This window comes from Pseudonaja textilis, chromosome 3, assembly GCF_049901715.1.
Source record: "Pseudonaja textilis isolate UNSWEBS1 chromosome 3, rPseTex1.2, whole genome shotgun sequence".
In the NCBI taxonomy this organism is placed as follows: Eukaryota; Metazoa; Chordata; class Lepidosauria; order Squamata; family Elapidae; genus Pseudonaja; species Pseudonaja textilis.
The window spans coordinates 24,272,933-24,290,761 of NC_141992.1; the positions used below are offsets into that span (position 1 = coordinate 24,272,933).

Here is a 17,829-nt window from a genome sequence, read left to right on the forward strand (position 1 = left end):
TAATTTAACAATCGGTTCGCCCAGGATCAGGTTGGCTAATGAGGGAGGCTCATCTCACATGTGCGGTGGAGCTGGAGGACGGGGATGGGCCACGCTTCCCACAACAGCCAACCTGACCCTGGGCAAAACGGTTTTTAAATGATTTGAATCCCACCAACTGGTTCACCCTAGCCCTAAAACCCAAATTACTCTGGATCCATACAGCCATCTAATACAGAGGCCTCCAGAAGTTTTGATGCAAAATTCCCAGTTTCTTGCCACTGGATATATTAGCTCGAACCATTGGGATCTGAAGCCCAAAACTTCACATCCCTGTCCCTGAGAATAACTTAATCGTTACAACAATATTGTATCACGAATGACAGACTGAGAGTAATTATACTTTTGTCTAAGATCACCTTCTGAAGTAAATGTCTGAATTATAGATTCTTGAGTTCAGTTGCTCAATCACTCGACTGCTTGGGTGACAATTCTACTTCACATTTTGAATTATTTTTACTAACTATTTCCATCCTCCTACTTAAAGTATAGTGCTGAAAAATACTGGAAATAATTGTCTTGCCTCAGGGAATGGTTTATGTTCATTGATAGGGCTCCACAGATTTGGATTTGACTGATTTCATCCAAAAGTCTCCTGTAGATCACCTTCAATTCCCAAGAATAAAAATCGGATGTAATAATTTTCATTTGCAAAAGCATTCATCCTCATCAGTCATGACTTTACCTTTAAAAATGCTGACCAAATCTAAACAGGTTTTCTGCCATTCTAATTCTCTGTAGGTTAAATAAGTGACGCCAAAGGCAGGACAGAGCCACTAAAGCACAAAAGAAAGATAAAGTGAAAGTTAATTTGTTACTGGTTGTAAAAGTGAAGAAATAGCTTGAAGATTAGGAAAGACTGTAAACAACTCCTCCTACACCACGATTACTGCCTCTGGTCACGAGACCTTTGTGTGTTGACCAGCATCTGTCACAGTCAGAGAAGAGGGACAAAGGAGGATATAGATCTAGAAGGAAGAGGGACCTTCCCACATTATGCTTTGGTATTAATACTACAGTGATGCTGCACCTGTAGATTCTCATGCTATTGTCGTTGCTGAGCAGCTGAATTGATGTCCTTCTGGCAAAGTGGCTTCAGTTTGCAGATTGCCTCACACGACGCCTCAGAGTTGTGGGTAGCCAATGCTTCTATGCTTTGATTTGCTGTGTGAAAACAGTGTTGCAATGCCAAGATGGAAGTAGCAGGAAGCTAATTTCATCTTTCCCTGATTGGCTGCCTGGAGGAAGCGTTGGTGAGCTACGATGAATGCTTCAAAGAGTAGCAGGAGGGACAACTATGGGTCATTGCAAGACAAAATTTAAGGGGCTGGGTAGCAGTGCCTGGATGTGCTATGGTGAATTTTCAAGCATGGTTCTATTATTTGGTTGCTTAGTAATAACAGGCCCTGAAAGACTGAGCAGTAAAGTTATTGTCATTTTTCAGGAACGAATGGAAAAAGAAAAAAATTTAGAAGTGAAAATGTTTCCCAACATCAAGATGTAGACTGTATTTTCTACCAAAAGATCAAATTCCTTTGTTTTCAATATGGGGATGAACAAATGAATTGTCAATCTAACCAGACAAGGCTGATGCGTGGCTGAAGCAGGTTGGGTAGGAAAAGTAAGGGGCAGAGAGAATGCAAGCGGTTGGCAAGAAATAAGAATTTCCTTGCTGCTTTGTCTCCAGCTATTACTAGCCTGCCCATTTGAATTATCCTCATGAAAACGTGGCCTTTGTCAGAAGAAAAATATATCATCCTTAGTAGAAAGAAGTAAGATAAATTCAATACATGAACAGTGAAACAGGGATGAAAAGTAAAAACAGAAAGGAATGAGGTAGCTTTGATTTTAAACATGAAGTAGGATGGAGAAATCAGATTGTGATTCTTATAGTTAAGTCCCAATCTCCACAACTTAAAAACTATCTGTGTGGCTTTAGGGATAGAACCTAACCGTATCATCCAGCCCAACCTGGCATCTTCTGATATAGCAAGTGGTAATACACAATCTGTTGAGGGAGGGGCAAGGAGTGCTGTCATGACTTTTCCCAATCAGGGAGGTATAATGTGCCTTGGCATTCAGGTGAAGGGGCTGCCATAAAATGGGGCTTGGCTGGCTATAAAACTGGGCTGTGGACTCTGAGGGAGTCCTAAGAGACTGAAATAGACCATTGATTATTTTTTTAAAAGATGGCAGGACTTCTATGATATAAGAGACGAAAGAGAGGGAACCCTACTTTTCTTTTTTCTCTCTTTATCTTTCCTGTAATGAATTAGACACCTTGCTGGCCTATGCTATGATTTGCAGCAAAAATATGAAAGTACAAAAATAGTCTTTTAACTATTCGTCCTCATATGCTCTGCCTACTATTGACTTCTTAATGGTTTTCTTGTGTGTTGAACCACACTTGGCCAAATCTACTCTTCTCTCTTCTTCTCATTTTTATCCCTTGTGGATAGATGACCATCCATTACAAAAGATTTCCTCATTTTCTGTTGTCTTTCCCTTCAGCTTCCAGACTGTTTCTCAAACAGTTCATGCAGCTGTTGAATTTGCAAACAGCTTTCCCAGATTCTAACATCAGCTTCTCACTCCAGTTTGAAAACAGGGGATTAAAAAGGAATGTTATACTTCCTATTTTAAGTATATTGTCCTGACTTGCTGCTACTAGTCTGCCCCCAAAGTCATTTGTTTCATAAATTTATTTTTCAACAAGAACACAATGATACATTTAATGTGTCACTTTGGTTCCTGGCATAATAATAAATCCAATGGTCTGGTTCCTTCTCTTAAGACAGTTGGTTATTAGAAGAAAATTTTGTCTTTAGATTGTGATTAGATGATAACATGATTAGGTCTTGAAATTGTGCAAAATCTCAACATATCCCTTCTTCTGAAAGAATTTCCTTCTAACTACAATAACAAGACTTTATTCTATAGCTTGTTAAGTATAAAAACAAAACAAACAACCAGACCCTAGTCTATTGCTTTCTTTCCCCACTCAATCATGTCTGATTCTCAGAGACTGGACAAGTCCCTGCAGTTTTCTTGGCAAGGTTTTTCAGAAGTGGTTTGCCATTGTGTCCTTCCTAGGACTGAGAGAAAGTGACTGGCCCAAAACTACCCAGCCTAAGGCAAGGGTAGAATTCACAGTCTCCTGTCTTCTAGCCTGATGCTTTACCATTACACCATGGGTGTCAAACTCGATCATGACGGTTTTTGCCTTTGCAGAGCCGGGGGGGGAGTGCCCTGTGCGTGATGTATCCAGCCCATGGGCTGCCAGTTTGACATCCCTGCATTACACAAAACTGTCACTATCATTCATCACTTCTACCACTGCTCAAGTTCACTGCTGTTAACTTTACCTATAAGGAAAGGTAGAATGGGAAGAATGGGCTGACGGAGAATAAATCAGCTGTCAGAAAGTCAGTTGCAGGTGCAAATTGCAAGTAAAATCATACATTCTGAAGTGTATCTGACATCTCCATTATTTGGCAATTGAACAAAAGGAACCCCAATAGGACTTATTCCTTACTGAACAGTTCCCACAGAATATAGGCTATTGTATAACACAAACTGTCTAACCAACCACACTTAGAGTGGTCTCCATATATGTTGAATTACAATGCTTATTCACAGATGTTCTGACTGGGAGTAACGTGAGCGTAAACTGATATAAATGGAAGGTTCAGGTTGGGGAAGGTTGGTATAATGAAAATTTTTCATGTTATTATTCCTTATGAATTCTTCAATTAGTGAAATGGCTTTCAAATTCCACCCCACCCATTTCATATAATCTTGGCTGGAAAACAGTCTTGGCGAACAAGTTTTATAGCCCTATATATATTATGCTGGAAAAAAAAGCAGCTATTACTGCTATAAAAATCCACAGCATTTTCAAGGCCTTACGGTCATAAAATTGAGAGGAATCAGGGACAGGCTGAAGACGTGGCAATCCTGAGGCAGCATTTTCCTGTGCCAGGCAGTGTTCAGTTCCTTCAAGGTTGAGCGCAGTTCATTTCTATGTACTTCAATTTGTGATATCAAATGGAATCAGGTTCTGCTTGTAAGGTTTTGAGCTCCTGTCTAAATTCAGTTTTAGTCATGATGTTTGCAAAAGTAATTACTGCTATTGGAAAAGGAATCACACCCTAGGCCATTGAAATCTCAGCAAATGATTCTCATTTTTGTTAGGGATGTGCACAGGATAAACTATGCCCAGCACTTGTCACTTCTCACAGCTGTTTACAGATTTCAAATGGTTTGTCGTTCCCTTCCTCTTACACTGACATCCTGGGAACTGGAGAGTTGAGTGGCAAAGTTAAAGGACTAAAAATCTGTCAACCGCCTCATCAGACTTTAATTTCCAAAATGCTTTGGGAGATGCTATTACAGAAATTACACAGAATCCTGAGTTGTTTGCAACAGTTGTTTGCATGGACTGATGGTGAAACGTGAGGCGAACCTTTCACTGACTGTGTTGGAATGATGAATAGCATGTGTGAATGTGCAAAAGTGTGCAAAACCAGAGAAGGGAACTGGACATACTTGGCTGGTATCCTAAAAACCCAAATGCACCTAATTGCAACACTATGTTGCAAGTCCTATTTGAAAAAGCAAAAGGCCGGCCTTTTCACCTTGAACTTAAGATATTTTTTTCGTTTGGCACAGCTCCACCATGTGGTTAAATAACCACTTCTCCTGACTCCCTAATATCACAATGTTTCCTACTGGATTTCCACACCCAAAAGTTCGAGTGTAATCTTTTCCAGTAAGGATCTGGAGTTTTTTTCTTTTTCTTTTTTTTTCTTTATTTTCTTTCTTTATTTTCTTTTTCTTTCTTTCTTTTTCTTTTCTTTTTTATATTTTCTTCTTATTTGAGCAGAAATGTTTAAGTATTTTGGTAAAGTTAGAGAAAGAGGAAATTTGTGACATGGTGTTTTGCAGGTTAGTGTTTCCAACCAATTTTTAATTCAGCTTCCCTTTTACTATAAACTGCTTTGAGTGCTTAACCAAAAAAAGCAGCAAATTTAATATTCAGAATATATTTTTCCTAATACTCTTTGAACAATTCTAACTGCTTCTCCATATGATTACAGTACCGTGAAATCCTATGTACAGGTAGTCTTTGACTTACAACTTAGTGACTCTTCGAAGTTACAATGGACCTACCTTGGGGTTCTTTATAACCTGGATTTGAAGCTACGATCGTCAGGCCTCCTTCCTGAAGTCACGTGACCAAACTTCAGGTGCTTGGCAACAGGGCCACATTTATAGCCATTTGCAACATCCCAGGGTCCCATGACTATAATTTACAATGGTTTTGCTGAAAGACAAACTTACTTCTAATTTTCAGCAAAACTGTGCTCAGAGTGAACCATTAGTTCACTTTACAATTGCCATGTTTACTTAAATGATTGCTGAAAAAAAGATCATAAAATCAGATAGATCACAGGCTCCATGGGTAGGTTCCATTATGGTTGTAAGTTGAGCACTACTGCGTGTGCCTTTAGCAGTATGGGTATGATAACCTTAGACATGGAACCAATCAAGATCTTGGAATAGCCTTCCTTTACTAGGAACTACAACTGCAGGACGCCAGCTTTTGGAGAAGAAAACAAATTCCACTAATTTTCCACTAATCTGGTTCATATCTATAGGGATTCTAGTTTTGCTTCTGAAAATTAACATCTGTGTTAGTCTTCTGCATTCGCTAAGTTTGTCAGTTATCTTTATTGCTAGACTATTTGTTCAGCAGTGATTAAATATCTTCTGCAAGCTTTCTCTACTCCCTCAACTCTTTGAAGTAGTAGCTCTTGTGCAGCACTGTTCTACAAACTAACCACCTCATTTGGGCCATAAAAGTTTTAGTACTAACAATGTTAGAGAATTAAAAAAAAACATTAAGAAGAAAAGAAAAAGTTATCATGGTTTTGCCAAATGAATTCAGTAGAATCCAATCAATATATAGATAGTCCTCAACTTACAAACCCAATTGAATCTGGAATTAAGTCAGATCACCATGTGTTAAGCAGGTCACCATGTGACTATGCTTGAATTTACAATCTTTTTTGCAGCAGTTGTTAAGTGAATGCCACAGATGTTAAGCAAACCTGATTTTTTAATGGGTGTGGTTTTTCTTTTTCTGCAAAAAACTGGCAAAAAACACCAAAAATTGTGGTCATAGGACCCTGGGATGCTGCAAAATAGTCATAAACATGAGTCAGTTATCAAGCATCAAAAATGCAAATGTAACTGTGAGTGTGTGCTTGTGTGTTCCCCTGTTGGAACTCCAAAACCAGGTTTTAAGTAGCTCTGGAGATTTTTGTGATATCTTGAAACAGTTGCTAAGCAATCAAGCTGTTAAATAACATGTAAACTATCCCCAGTTTTTCACAAGTTGGAAGGGGCATTTAGGCCACTGACTCCAAACTCCTGCCCAGTGCAAGTATCTATATTAAAACTTCCTTGAGATGATTGCAAGCTCTCTACTTCGTTGCACTCACACTACTCTTCCTATTACAAAGTTTACTCTAACATTCAGTTAGAATCTACGTTTCTGCACTTACCTTCATTATCCTGTTGCATGCAAGAAAGAACGAGTTCTTATGGGACATTCTTTCTGACATTTGAAGAGTGGTGTCATATTTTCCCTCTGTAGGAATATCCATAAGGAATCAAAAAAGTCAAGAATCTGAGCATGAGCATGCAATCAAAGTCCTGGCCTATTAACCTACCTTGCTACGGATGCTCCGATCTGTCATTTTTTATTAAATATAAACATGCCAAACTCATTCAATTGCTTTTCATAGGATTCAGTTCCAGTTTTTCTAAAACCTTATTAAGTTGTATTATCTGGGACTGGAGATAATATTTGAGATGGAGTCTGACTAATTCGGATTACCATACGGTCTATGGAGATTATCAGTCATCCAGGACATGGTTGTCCCAAAGGACAGTTGCCTTTTTTCAAGAGACGACTGGACTTTCTGGTTTTTCTTTGAAGATGTTTCGCTTCTCATCCAAGAAACTTCCTCAGCTTGAGCAAGATCAACATTTGGATGCTTGGCAACTGTTTCATATTTATGATGGTTGCAGTGTCTTTGAGGAAGCCAGATTCACTTAACAGCCATGTTACTAACTTTACAACTGCAGTGATTCACTTAACAACTATGGCAAGAGAAATCATAAAATGGAACAAAATTTGCTGAACTGTCTTGCTTAGCAATGGAAATTTTGGGCTCAATTGTGGTCATAAATCAAGGACTACTCGTAGTAATTGTAGCAGTAAAAGTAAGTATTCCTCCTTCATAGATTTTTATTTTTGAAAAATGAACACCAAAATTTCTTTGTGCATACATACAGAGAGATGTACTGCATGATTATACAGTATATTAAAATCCTTCAAGCTAAACCATTAAATTCCTTCAGCGAATCCATCAAGACCAAGCATTGAAAACAACTTTCTGATAGTTGTACAGGTCAACAAGACCCCAAAGCTAATCTCTCAATTATCTTATATATCAGTGTTAAAACAATACATTATAAACGGTAACTGCATGTCACACTGAACTATAAAAAATCAACACCTTAGGAGAAAATGCGATTAATCGGTTTGCAGTTCACACTGTGCTGTGTGAATACAGGCACTAATTCTTACACATCTCTTTCAATTCATACTTCAACAAAAGGGCACAATTAGCAACTGGCTTTTCAGTCGAACTGGTGGGAGTGGTTCCTCTTTCCTATTGTTGTTATTATTATTGTTGTTATTGTTGTTGTTATTTAGTGAGATTCATAGCCTTTGGGGCTGGTTGATAGCTCAACAGTCCTGTTGTTGTTGTTAAACTTTCGCCACTCCAGCAAGAAGTTTGATTTCAAGAAGTTTCAATATCTCTGCTCTTATTCTACCTCTCCTAGCCACGGCGTCTAAGCTTTGACATCGGGAACCGGAATTATAGTTTTCAAATTTAAATCTAGAGACTACAATTCTCGGTAAGAGGTCCTTCGCCCAGGAAACCCCACGCATGCGCTCTCTCGCTATCTCTTCCCCCCTCCGCCCCTCAACCGGAAAGAGCCTTGGTGAGGCTGACTGAGTGTTTCCAGGTTAGGATCCGGTTCTCTTGGAAACAGTCTCTTCCGGTGAGTGGCGGGGTTGGTGTTTTGGTGAGTGTCGGGCTTTGCGCGGCGCTTGTTAGTTTGGTTGGATGCGCAAGTGTGGTTGGTTCCTGCTGCGTCTGGGATGGCGGGATGGGTTTCGTCGCCCCCCGTCTGCTTCCTAGGAAGTAGGTGACTGACCGTCGAAGTATGAAATTCATTGCAGCCGCGTCCCGGGAAGCTGTACTTAGCAGGCATCCTATTTTCAGTGGCGCTTAGTTTTGGATGCCGAAATCAACTGGTCAGAAATTAGCTAATGGGAGGGAGGGCTTTTTTTTTTTTTGGCTCTGTTTCTGGCAGTGTATGAATGATTTGGGGCGGGGGGGTGGTATTAGGCGTGGTTGCTCTCTTCCATTGTATTAGAGCTCTGGAAGTGCCGGGAGATTCGCCTCGCCCAGTGACTGGCTAGGAGATTTTATTTTATTTATTATCATTTTCACCAACAGCCCAAGGGCGGTGAACATATTCAACACACCTTCTTTCCATTTTTCCCACAACAATAACAATCCTGTGAAGATGGGTTGGGCTGAGAGAGAGAGTCAAAGCCCAAAATCACCCAGCTGGTTTCCACAACTAGGGCAGGGCTTGATTTCTCAATCTTCTGCTTTGTAGCCTAGGCCCTAACCATTAGACTAAATTGGCTCATCTGAAATGCCTTTTTAGAGAGGAGAAACATCACAAACATCTTTTCACATCACATGGAAAAGCACGGTTTGGATTTGGTCAGCTAAGGACGTGGTGATAGGCATCTGCCATCAACAGTGTATACACACACACACACAAAAAAAAATTATATTTACCTACATAAATGAAACAGGTTTTTTGGCCTTAGTCAACTAAGCTATTTTTGAGAGAGACAGATACATCCATTTTAGAGCAAAGTGTATACAAGATAGACTATGTGCAATTTGCCTTTTTTTCAAATCTGCCACCAGCCTTCAAATATCACCTTAGCAGAGTGTGGGTATTTTAAGAAACCCCAGGCTGTTAATGTCAGGGAAGATCACTGACAGGTGAAATTTCCAGAAGCTGCTAATGAAATATTTGGCCATTCCCCCCTCCCATTTCCCATGTGATTTGCAGATGTGTATCATATAAATCAAAGAGTTGGAGAAGTGAGAGATTAACTTTTTGTTTCTGTAAGATAAGCAGTTGAACTTCAAAATTCAGTTTAAAAATCCCTTTTGAAATTAAGCAGAAGGGCCTGAGGCAGGATTGTTACAGCAAAAAAAAAAAAAAAACAACCCACAAGAACAGCAAAAGTAATAATCTCAATGTAGCCTAAACAACAGAATTAGAAACAGAGTTGCCAAAGTGACCTGCTAACAGTAAGTATCTCTTATGGATGTTCACTTGAAAATGAACTCATGTACAGGGTTGTCAATATAAATTGTTTGTTTAGTGTAAGCCTTACATTGCTTGGGATGATAAATTATCAGTTCCCATCTCAAAAAAGAAATGTTTTAAGTACCAATCCAAATATTCTGAGGAGTTGAAAATTTAGGAGATAAATTTCCCCATGGTCATGTGATTGTGTATATCCCACTCTTTCCTATAAATGTATAGAATTATGTTTGCTGTTAAAAAATATTACTGGCAAATGAGATTTAACTGCTATTTGACACATTTAAACATATCCACATTAGCATAAATAGTATACTATTATTATGTAGTATAAGTACTAATTATACATTTACAAATCTTTATTTGTAAAAGTTGGTGATCAGTTTGGTCATTTTTCTTTGTCTGCATTTTGTCACGCTTTTCCCCCCAGATATTTCTCTAACCAATGTCAGGAGATAGTGATGGCACCGTTAGAAGTCCCTCTGAGGGATCTCTGTCAGGAATTGAGATCCTGCCAGTTCAGAAAACATATGTGTGTACCCTGTCTGCTGAGCTTATTGCCAAAGCACGCGAAGAGCTGCAGGAAAAACCTGAGTGGCGGCTTCGAGATGTTCAAGCCCTCAGAGACATGGTGTGGAAAGATTATCCTAATCTGGGGACATGCCTAGACGACGCTTTCTTGCTTAGGTTCCTTAGAGCAAGGAAATTTGATTATGATCGGGCACTTCAGCTTCTCGTGAACTATCATTGCTGTAGGAGAAGTTGGCCTGAGGTTTTTACAAATCTGAAGCCATCTGCTGTAAAGACTGCCTTGGAATCTGGCATTGTCACTGTGCTTTCCCATTTAGATAATGAAGGACGCCATGTTGTCTGTATTCGCCCAGGTATGATTAACTTTTTAAGATGGATGAATCTTTTGTTTGCTTGCTTATTTATTTGATTTATATCCCAGCTTTATATTGTTTATTTATTTGATATCCTGTCTTTATTTTGTATGTGCCATTCCCTCCTCCCTATTTTCCCCACACCTGTTGAATAAAGATATCAGCACATATTACTATACCTTCCAATTAACATAATTTTGTTTACTAGTGTTTAAGCAAGATAATTCTAAAAGCTTATTGTTCTGAAGATTATTTGTGTAATCTTTGTATATTTGTATAGGACTATAAGTCTCAGCATTATTTTCTTATAGGTAATTCTTATTCTTAATTCAATTTGATCTTAGGAGTCCAACCATGAAAAGTTTGTCCGATATAACTGTTTAATTATGTTTCCTAAAACAGCAGGCTTTTTCTGAAGTAAGTGATAATGCGAACTTAGAAAAAGATTTTTACAGGATTAATAATAATTGTTAAGGTTTGTAATGTAGTTTGGTTTTCTTTTAACTTCTAACTTCCTTCTCTGTCTTTTTAATCATAGACAAATGGACACCAAGTAATTACCCAATTACTGAAAACATTCGTGCCCTATACTTGACATTAGAAAAACTCATTCAATCTGAGGAGACTCAAGTAAATGGAATTGTAATTCTTGCAGACTACAAAGGAATCAGTTTATCTAAGGCATCTCACTTTGGCCCCTTCATAGCGAAAAAAGTGATTGGCATTCTTCAGGTAAGATTTAAATTATTAGAGGAAAATAATATAAATTACTGCTGCTTCTGAATCTCAGTGGTGCAAATGTAGATATAACTTTTTTGCTTTTCCAAATCAGGTCTTTTGGTGGTAGTGGGAATCATGCAAAATGTAAATGCTTTGGTCATTTTTTTTGCAAGGGATATATTACAAAGTTAATATTTGTGTAATCTTCAGAACAATAAGCTTTTGGAATTATCTTATGGTTGATGTTGGGGGAAAAAACATTAGCTTCCCAGTCCCTCTTTGATCCTCTGCCTGATATTGCCTGCGGCAGCAATGATGCCCTGGCTTGCAGTTGGTCTTAGGTTCAGGATCGGATTAGCATACTTTCCACACATCTGTTATTGCTATTCCTAATTCCTCTCACACACCTCACCCCATCAAAAAGAAAAACATTGGTTGCCAAGTGAGAACAGGCAAACAAAAAATGGCTTTGGAGGCACAGAGCCCATGACCGGATGGGAGAGAGTTGTTCTGCAGCAGTTGAAGCCTTCTAGTCACTAGCTTCTCTCAGAACCAGCGTTAGGCTGGCTCCCAGATGGATGTTGTGTTGTGAGAAAAAGTCCTCCACAAAATGTAAAGCAGCCCATCTTGGAGCCAGTTAGGGAGAGCATGGATGATCCTAGTAGTGTGTTAATAGTATTCTTGCAGTTATGAGTGTGAATTAGATATAGAACAGTGTCTAGGAAAAGTTCATACCCAGAACGTTGTTTTGTTCCACTTAGAACGGTACCCTCTGTCAAGTCTTAGGCACATGGAGCTTCCAATTTACCAATAAATAGCACAGATATAATTCATGTTTATTGTAAGAGACAATCTCTGCTTAAATTGTGGGTGCTAAACTAGAGGCAGTCATCACATAGCAACCATAGTTGAGACCGGCAATTCTATTGGTAAGCAATGAGGTTATTAAGTGGGAAATCATGACTGCAACAGATTTCCATCCTCATTTCCCATTTGGCTGTTAAGTAAATCACTCTAGTCATTAAGCGAGACATCACATGACAGCAACTTGCAATTTTACTTCCACATTCTCCCATAACTCTGTTAGAAGCCAATTGTGAAGCACACAAATGGTGATTAGGTAACTGGGATATTGCCGTTGTCATAAATGCAAGAATTGATCACAGAGCTGTTTTTTAATAGTGTCTTAACTTTGGTTATTAAATGAGGCAGTTAGTAAGCAAGGGCTACCTATATGTGCTTTTCAATTGTACTCTGCATGAAAAGAATTGGAATGCAAAATTCTGTTTTATGCATGCATGCTATGGACATTTTCTTTAGTGATACATTGTATTCTTTACAAGTTTTGTGATGGATTAATTGGTGCTCATTAATGTAGACAACTACTGAACAGTATTAACATATTAATCTTAAAAGGTTTGTCCTTGAACAGCAGTTTATAGAATGAGACAATGTTTTCAAATAATGCTGTATATCTCTCTAGCTACACACCCCACTTCTGCCAACCTAGGGTAATATTTCATGTTTTAGTTATCCATAAAATGTTGAGGCATAATAAATTCGGAAATATTTATGTTGACATGAGAAAGGCCCTTCCTGTGGTGACTTCACTAAGAAAGGAGGAATACCTTATTTGTACAGGAAAGCTTTGTGCTAAAATCTTTTGTTATTCTTGAGAAACACACATTCTGCCAAGAATTTCTCTTTGAAAGAAACAGTTTCTATCCCACTCAGAATTTATAGTGGAAATGTGTACGGAGCAGTGGTTAAAATATTTTTTACATAAACCAAACAAGACTGAATGAGGTTTTTTTGAAAACTCATCCAGTTATTTCTAAACACGAATCTTTATAAATGTTACTGCATTTCTTTCTTTTAGGATGGCTTTCCAATTAGAATAAAAGCTGTCAATATCATAAATGAACCTCGCATATTCAAAGGCATTTTTGCTATTCTCAAACCATTTTTAAAGGAAAAAATAGCAAATCGGGTAAGTACTCAATATAGTTGTGTGAAATATATAGTGTCTATAGGGATATTAGGGAGGGCTCTAGGATATATGCATGGCTTACGGGCTTTCCACACCCATTAGCTTGTCCCTGGAGGGAAGAGAAAATTGGACTTAAAGAGGCAAGGTAGTTGCTTTTGGAAAGCTGCAGTCTGTCTGCAAGGTGAATTTAATACAAATTCAAAATATTTATTTTGAATTAGTAAAACACATGTTTAAACATCATCTGGAAAAAGTCTTATTTATTCTATGCAGGTCTTAACTTCAACCTTAACTGCAGCTAATCAATAAGTCGATATTGGATTTAAATTGGATATTTGTTTACTTGGAGTTTGTAAATAAACCCAATATAATTCTCCACGGCAGTCAGAAAAGATCTATTATTTTTTCTCTTTTAATAGATTTCTGTAAGTATCATTTATACTGTATAGTGAAGTGGAGACTAATAAGTCTTCCTGGGAAAGCAGTTAGGCACTAAAAGCAGTATATTCCTGTTAGAAACTGAGTTAGTTTATTTATTACTGTTATTTGTATTAGACACAACTTTGAAGCTTATGTAATCATCGATGAAATAGAAGTTTCATTTTTTTCTATATATAACTGCTGTGTAGTCATGTATTTATTACACAAGTTTGTGCACCATCCATTTCTGAAGGCCTCAAGGCAGTTTACAAAAAACAAAGGAAAATCAGCATTAAAAATGCTCCATTAGGTAATCCATACACCATTGTATACTAAGCAAGAATCAGGAGATACAAACATTCTAAAAAGGAGATAATACATGTGACTATTAAGCTGCATCAATTTTTGGAAATGGTCTTCTGTAGAGCCTCTTGCTGTAGAGAGTAATACAAATCTGAACTGTTTTCCTTTTCATCCAAACAGTAGTGATCTTGGTTATTCATGGAGTTCAGTGATTTGTCCAAATGAAGTTAAACAGGACTTAAAACTGTTTGAGACAGTTTAAAGAAAAAGAATCTTTAAAAGTTAATAAAGATTGTGAAACTTTCACTTATATCCTGTGATTCTCAAGAATATCATCTAGTCTCAAATGCTGCTGCCAATTAGACTTGTAGTATGGAGAAATACCATGAACCATTGTCTAAGCTTAAAAGGGAAATTGTATCATTTTTTTCTAAAATACTATACATTTAATTTGAATTGGAACAGTGTTGAAATGGTTCTTTTCTTCTCAGTTTTTCCTTCATGGGTCAGACCTGCGGTCTCTTCAACACAACCTTCCACCACAAATTCTCCCTGAAGAATATGGTGGCACGGCAGGAAAACTTGATATCTCTACCTGGAATGAGCTACTGCTGGCGTCGGAGGATGACTTCAAGTATGATGTCTCACATTTGCCCCTCTCCAGTGACTGTTCACCACATGATCCATTAATGAATGAAGAGATTGATGAGAAGCAGCATGATGACTCTTTGCGAAGCTTCAAAACACAGCTCTATTCCTGCTATTAGTATAGCAGATAAAGCTTCCCAAAGGTCACCTTGCTGTTTACAAAGGGAATATTAATTCTCTCATGCTTCTACAACATATGAGTGTTGATGGATGTTACTTTACTTTGGAACCAAATATGAGTGTTGATGGATGTTACTTTACTTTGGAACCAAAGCAAATCTAAGTGGAACAGTTGTAAGAAAGTGAGATTCTGTGGCCCACTGGCAAATGGAAAAAAATTTTTTTGAGCAACCAGGAAGTTATTGTGGTAACTGACCCAAAGCAACTCAGATGCCACAAATGAACACAGATAAAGAAAAGCTACTTGATAACAAGATCCTAAGCACAATTACTTGGAAGGAAGTTGTGGTAAAATTTGTGGGACTTGCTTCCAATGAGCAGGTTTAGGTGCAAAGCACTATATTCTTTCTCAGGCTGAAGGGGACAAAAATGATGTACAAATTAAGAAATGTAGTAATATAATGCTAACTCTGCAGAGGAAGAAAGAAATGTGAGCTATATGATACAAGGATAATTGACTAGAAATTTTATCTGCCATAAAGTAATATAAAGAGAGAGCCAATTCTTATTCTGTTGCCATCTATAAAGTTCAGCATTATTTACAAAAATGCAGCTTTGTATACTACAGGGAGTGTCACACTTTGAAAATGCACTCTTGCAAAAATAGTTAGCTATTGATGTTCCGTTGAAAGCACATGCTCATTTTTTTTCTGTTATAAAGAAAGCATCAATCTATGAGCCAATTTTATTCCCGTACTTGAACTTGCATAAGACAGGACCAACTGAGAAGGCACATAATTTTGCATACCACTATAGCACTGTTGATTGGTACTTGCCTCATGAAGAGGTTGGGGAAAAACACAGACATGATAGCTGTAAAGTTTTGCCTAATAAGAAAAGAGGTAAACTTGTTTATTTTTGGGACAGAGAAGATTTGAAATGTTCTCTGCAAACCAAACAGGACAGTTTACAAGCACAATATTCCATTTGTAAATGGTAGTTTCTCCTCATTCACTATGTTATTTTGTCAGTGAGACCTCAGTGCTGTTTTTGATATTGGCTTCATTTCCTAAGGCCAGTAGTCTCACCTTTAGGCTAAAATATACTGTATAGGAAAGGATCTAAAACCCTGATGTAGTTTTAGATCTTCTTTAGTGGTGGGTCATCTTTCAGAAGATAGCAGGTTTTTTCTCTGAATTACATAAAGTTGCAGGTCCTTTGAACCCATTCTTCGCATGCAAGGCTGGAACTGTAACAGGCTGGAACTTTGTACTCACTGCTGCTCATAAGGTAGCAACTCATAGCACTTTTTAAATTGTTGGAACTAAAATGGAGGCTCTTGCCTAGTGCCAAGCAAGACCAGAAAGTTGGTGCTTACTGTAAAAATTACGTTTTCTGTAGATTGATCATGTTATTGCCAGTGCCAAAAGGTATTTTAGTTTTTCTAAATTAGGGATTTGCTTCTCTTATTGCCAAAAAGTGAAGCAGTTTAGTCATGTGACTGTGCTTCAATTAGAGTTCTAAATATACAAACCCAGTATGGTATTATAGTTATCTAAACAAATGTGAAACTGGTTTCTACGCTGCTACCCATCTCTCTTGACTTGCTAGATTTATTTCCACATTGGTGGGGGTATTTTGCCTACAGACACATAAGAAAAGTAGTTTAGATATAGAAGGCACAAGATGTACTTTTCTCCTTATGTATTCTTGTAGGAAAATGCTGGTCAAATTTAGATATGAGAAGTATATGTTAAAATGGATGTTCTTTTCCTTATCGGAAGTGATCTTTATGCAGAAAAATCAACGCTGCCAGGCTTTGGCAGCTGAAATTGAAACATAAAGGAACTAGTTTGAATGACAAAATGTTTTATAAATCAGTGTAACATGTTAGGAAAAAGTTATAAGCATGGAAGCTTATAATTTCTAGGACACTATTCTAAAATACACTTTACCCAGTCTATTTTTTCTCCCTTAAATAAGTAGCCTGTCTCAAATGACAATGAATGATGATGATGATATAAAACGTTAAAATGCTATGGTTGTTTTTTTCCTAATGTTTTTTGTAACAAAGAGCTCTTATTTAAATAATAACCAAATACCAATTCAGTGTTTGCCTCCCTGGACTAATTTTATTGGTATAACACATCTCTTTGCCCAGATATATTGGAATAGTAGATTCTGTAAAATTTGTGGCTATTATTTACCTCTAAGCGTAGTCTAAATTGCCTTCCATGCTTTTATCTTGTTTATCTGTAGAATTGGTTTTAAAAGCAGTGCTGACAGAACTAAGACATTGATGTTGTGCCTATAGTTAAGCATACGAAATTAGTTAATATGCATATTGTCTGGCATCTTGGTCATAGGGATCTTTTTGTTAATATTAGTTCTTCTATAAACAAAATCCAAGCAGATGTGATGGAAGAATACTAAGCCTTAAGTAAAAGACATTGGCAATTTGTTACAAATGTCAAATTGCCTTTGTTAATCTGTATCCGAAGTAGAAAAATGGTAATAATTTTTCCAGAGGGTAATTGAGGTGCTTTGTTTTCTATAGCTAAGTTTTGCAGTTTTGTTCATGGGTCTGTTTTATTCTCTGTACAGAATTAGAGTATATACCTTGAGAATTTATTTTTATACTGCACTTTATAAAACAGTCTGTCTGCATGAGTGGATATTAAATCTTATTAATATTAAAATATTAATATATAAACATGCTGTTTCAATGAATGTTTGATGTCATTGAAGGGACTGTCCAGATCTATTAAAGTCTAATCTAGTGGACCTTTATAAGATGGTAAAGAAAAAAAAGCATGCAACTGAATTAGATCTGAAATGAAAAATGCAATTTGTGAAGAGCTACTTGTTTTTCAAGCTGCCTCTTGCTTTCCTGCATGTTGAAGTTCTCAGAATGATGGGCACCAGCATAGGGGACTTTAACTAAGAGCAGGGAATCCGCTGAGCAGAGTTGTCTCTCTCTGCAATGTACAGACTATGTACCGTCACAGGCTAAAAAATAAGCAGGTACTTTAAGTGCTTATGCCAACTAAACTTTTATACTAGAATGTGAACATATGAATCAAGAGCCCCACATGGAGGTTCTTTGCCTAACATCACAAGTAAGTTGTATGATGATTTGCTTTCAGACACAGACCAACTTCACTGCTTGATCTAAATGATAACCATATGCAGACCTGCTGAAAC

The 17,829-nt window shown here is 37.5% G+C and overlaps 1 protein-coding gene across 4 annotated transcripts; it reads left to right on the forward strand.

Annotated features, from left to right (window-relative positions):
- The first annotated feature begins 8,107 nt into the window (after window positions 1–8,107).
- Window positions 8,108–17,338, forward strand: TTPAL (alpha tocopherol transfer protein like). Of its 4 annotated transcripts, XR_015742708.1 has the most exons (6): window positions 8,133–8,205; window positions 9,971–10,424; window positions 10,963–11,156; window positions 13,024–13,134; window positions 14,349–14,710; window positions 14,754–14,866. XR_015742708.1 is itself a non-coding variant. In XM_026697551.2 (5 exons), exons 2-5 carry the CDS (start codon window positions 9,986–9,988, stop codon window positions 14,622–14,624), a joined length of 1,020 nt encoding a protein of 339 aa, XP_026553336.1. In that variant the 5' UTR covers window positions 8,108–8,181; window positions 9,971–9,985; the 3' UTR covers window positions 14,625–17,338. The 4 variants fall into 4 exon arrangements, 3 of the variants coding, with proteins under 3 accessions (XP_026553336.1, XP_026553334.1, XP_087785181.1); XM_026697551.2 differs by having other exon boundaries at window positions 8,108–8,181; window positions 14,349–17,338; XM_026697549.2 differs by having other exon boundaries at window positions 14,349–17,338.
- The last annotated feature ends 491 nt before the right edge of the window (window positions 17,339–17,829 follow it).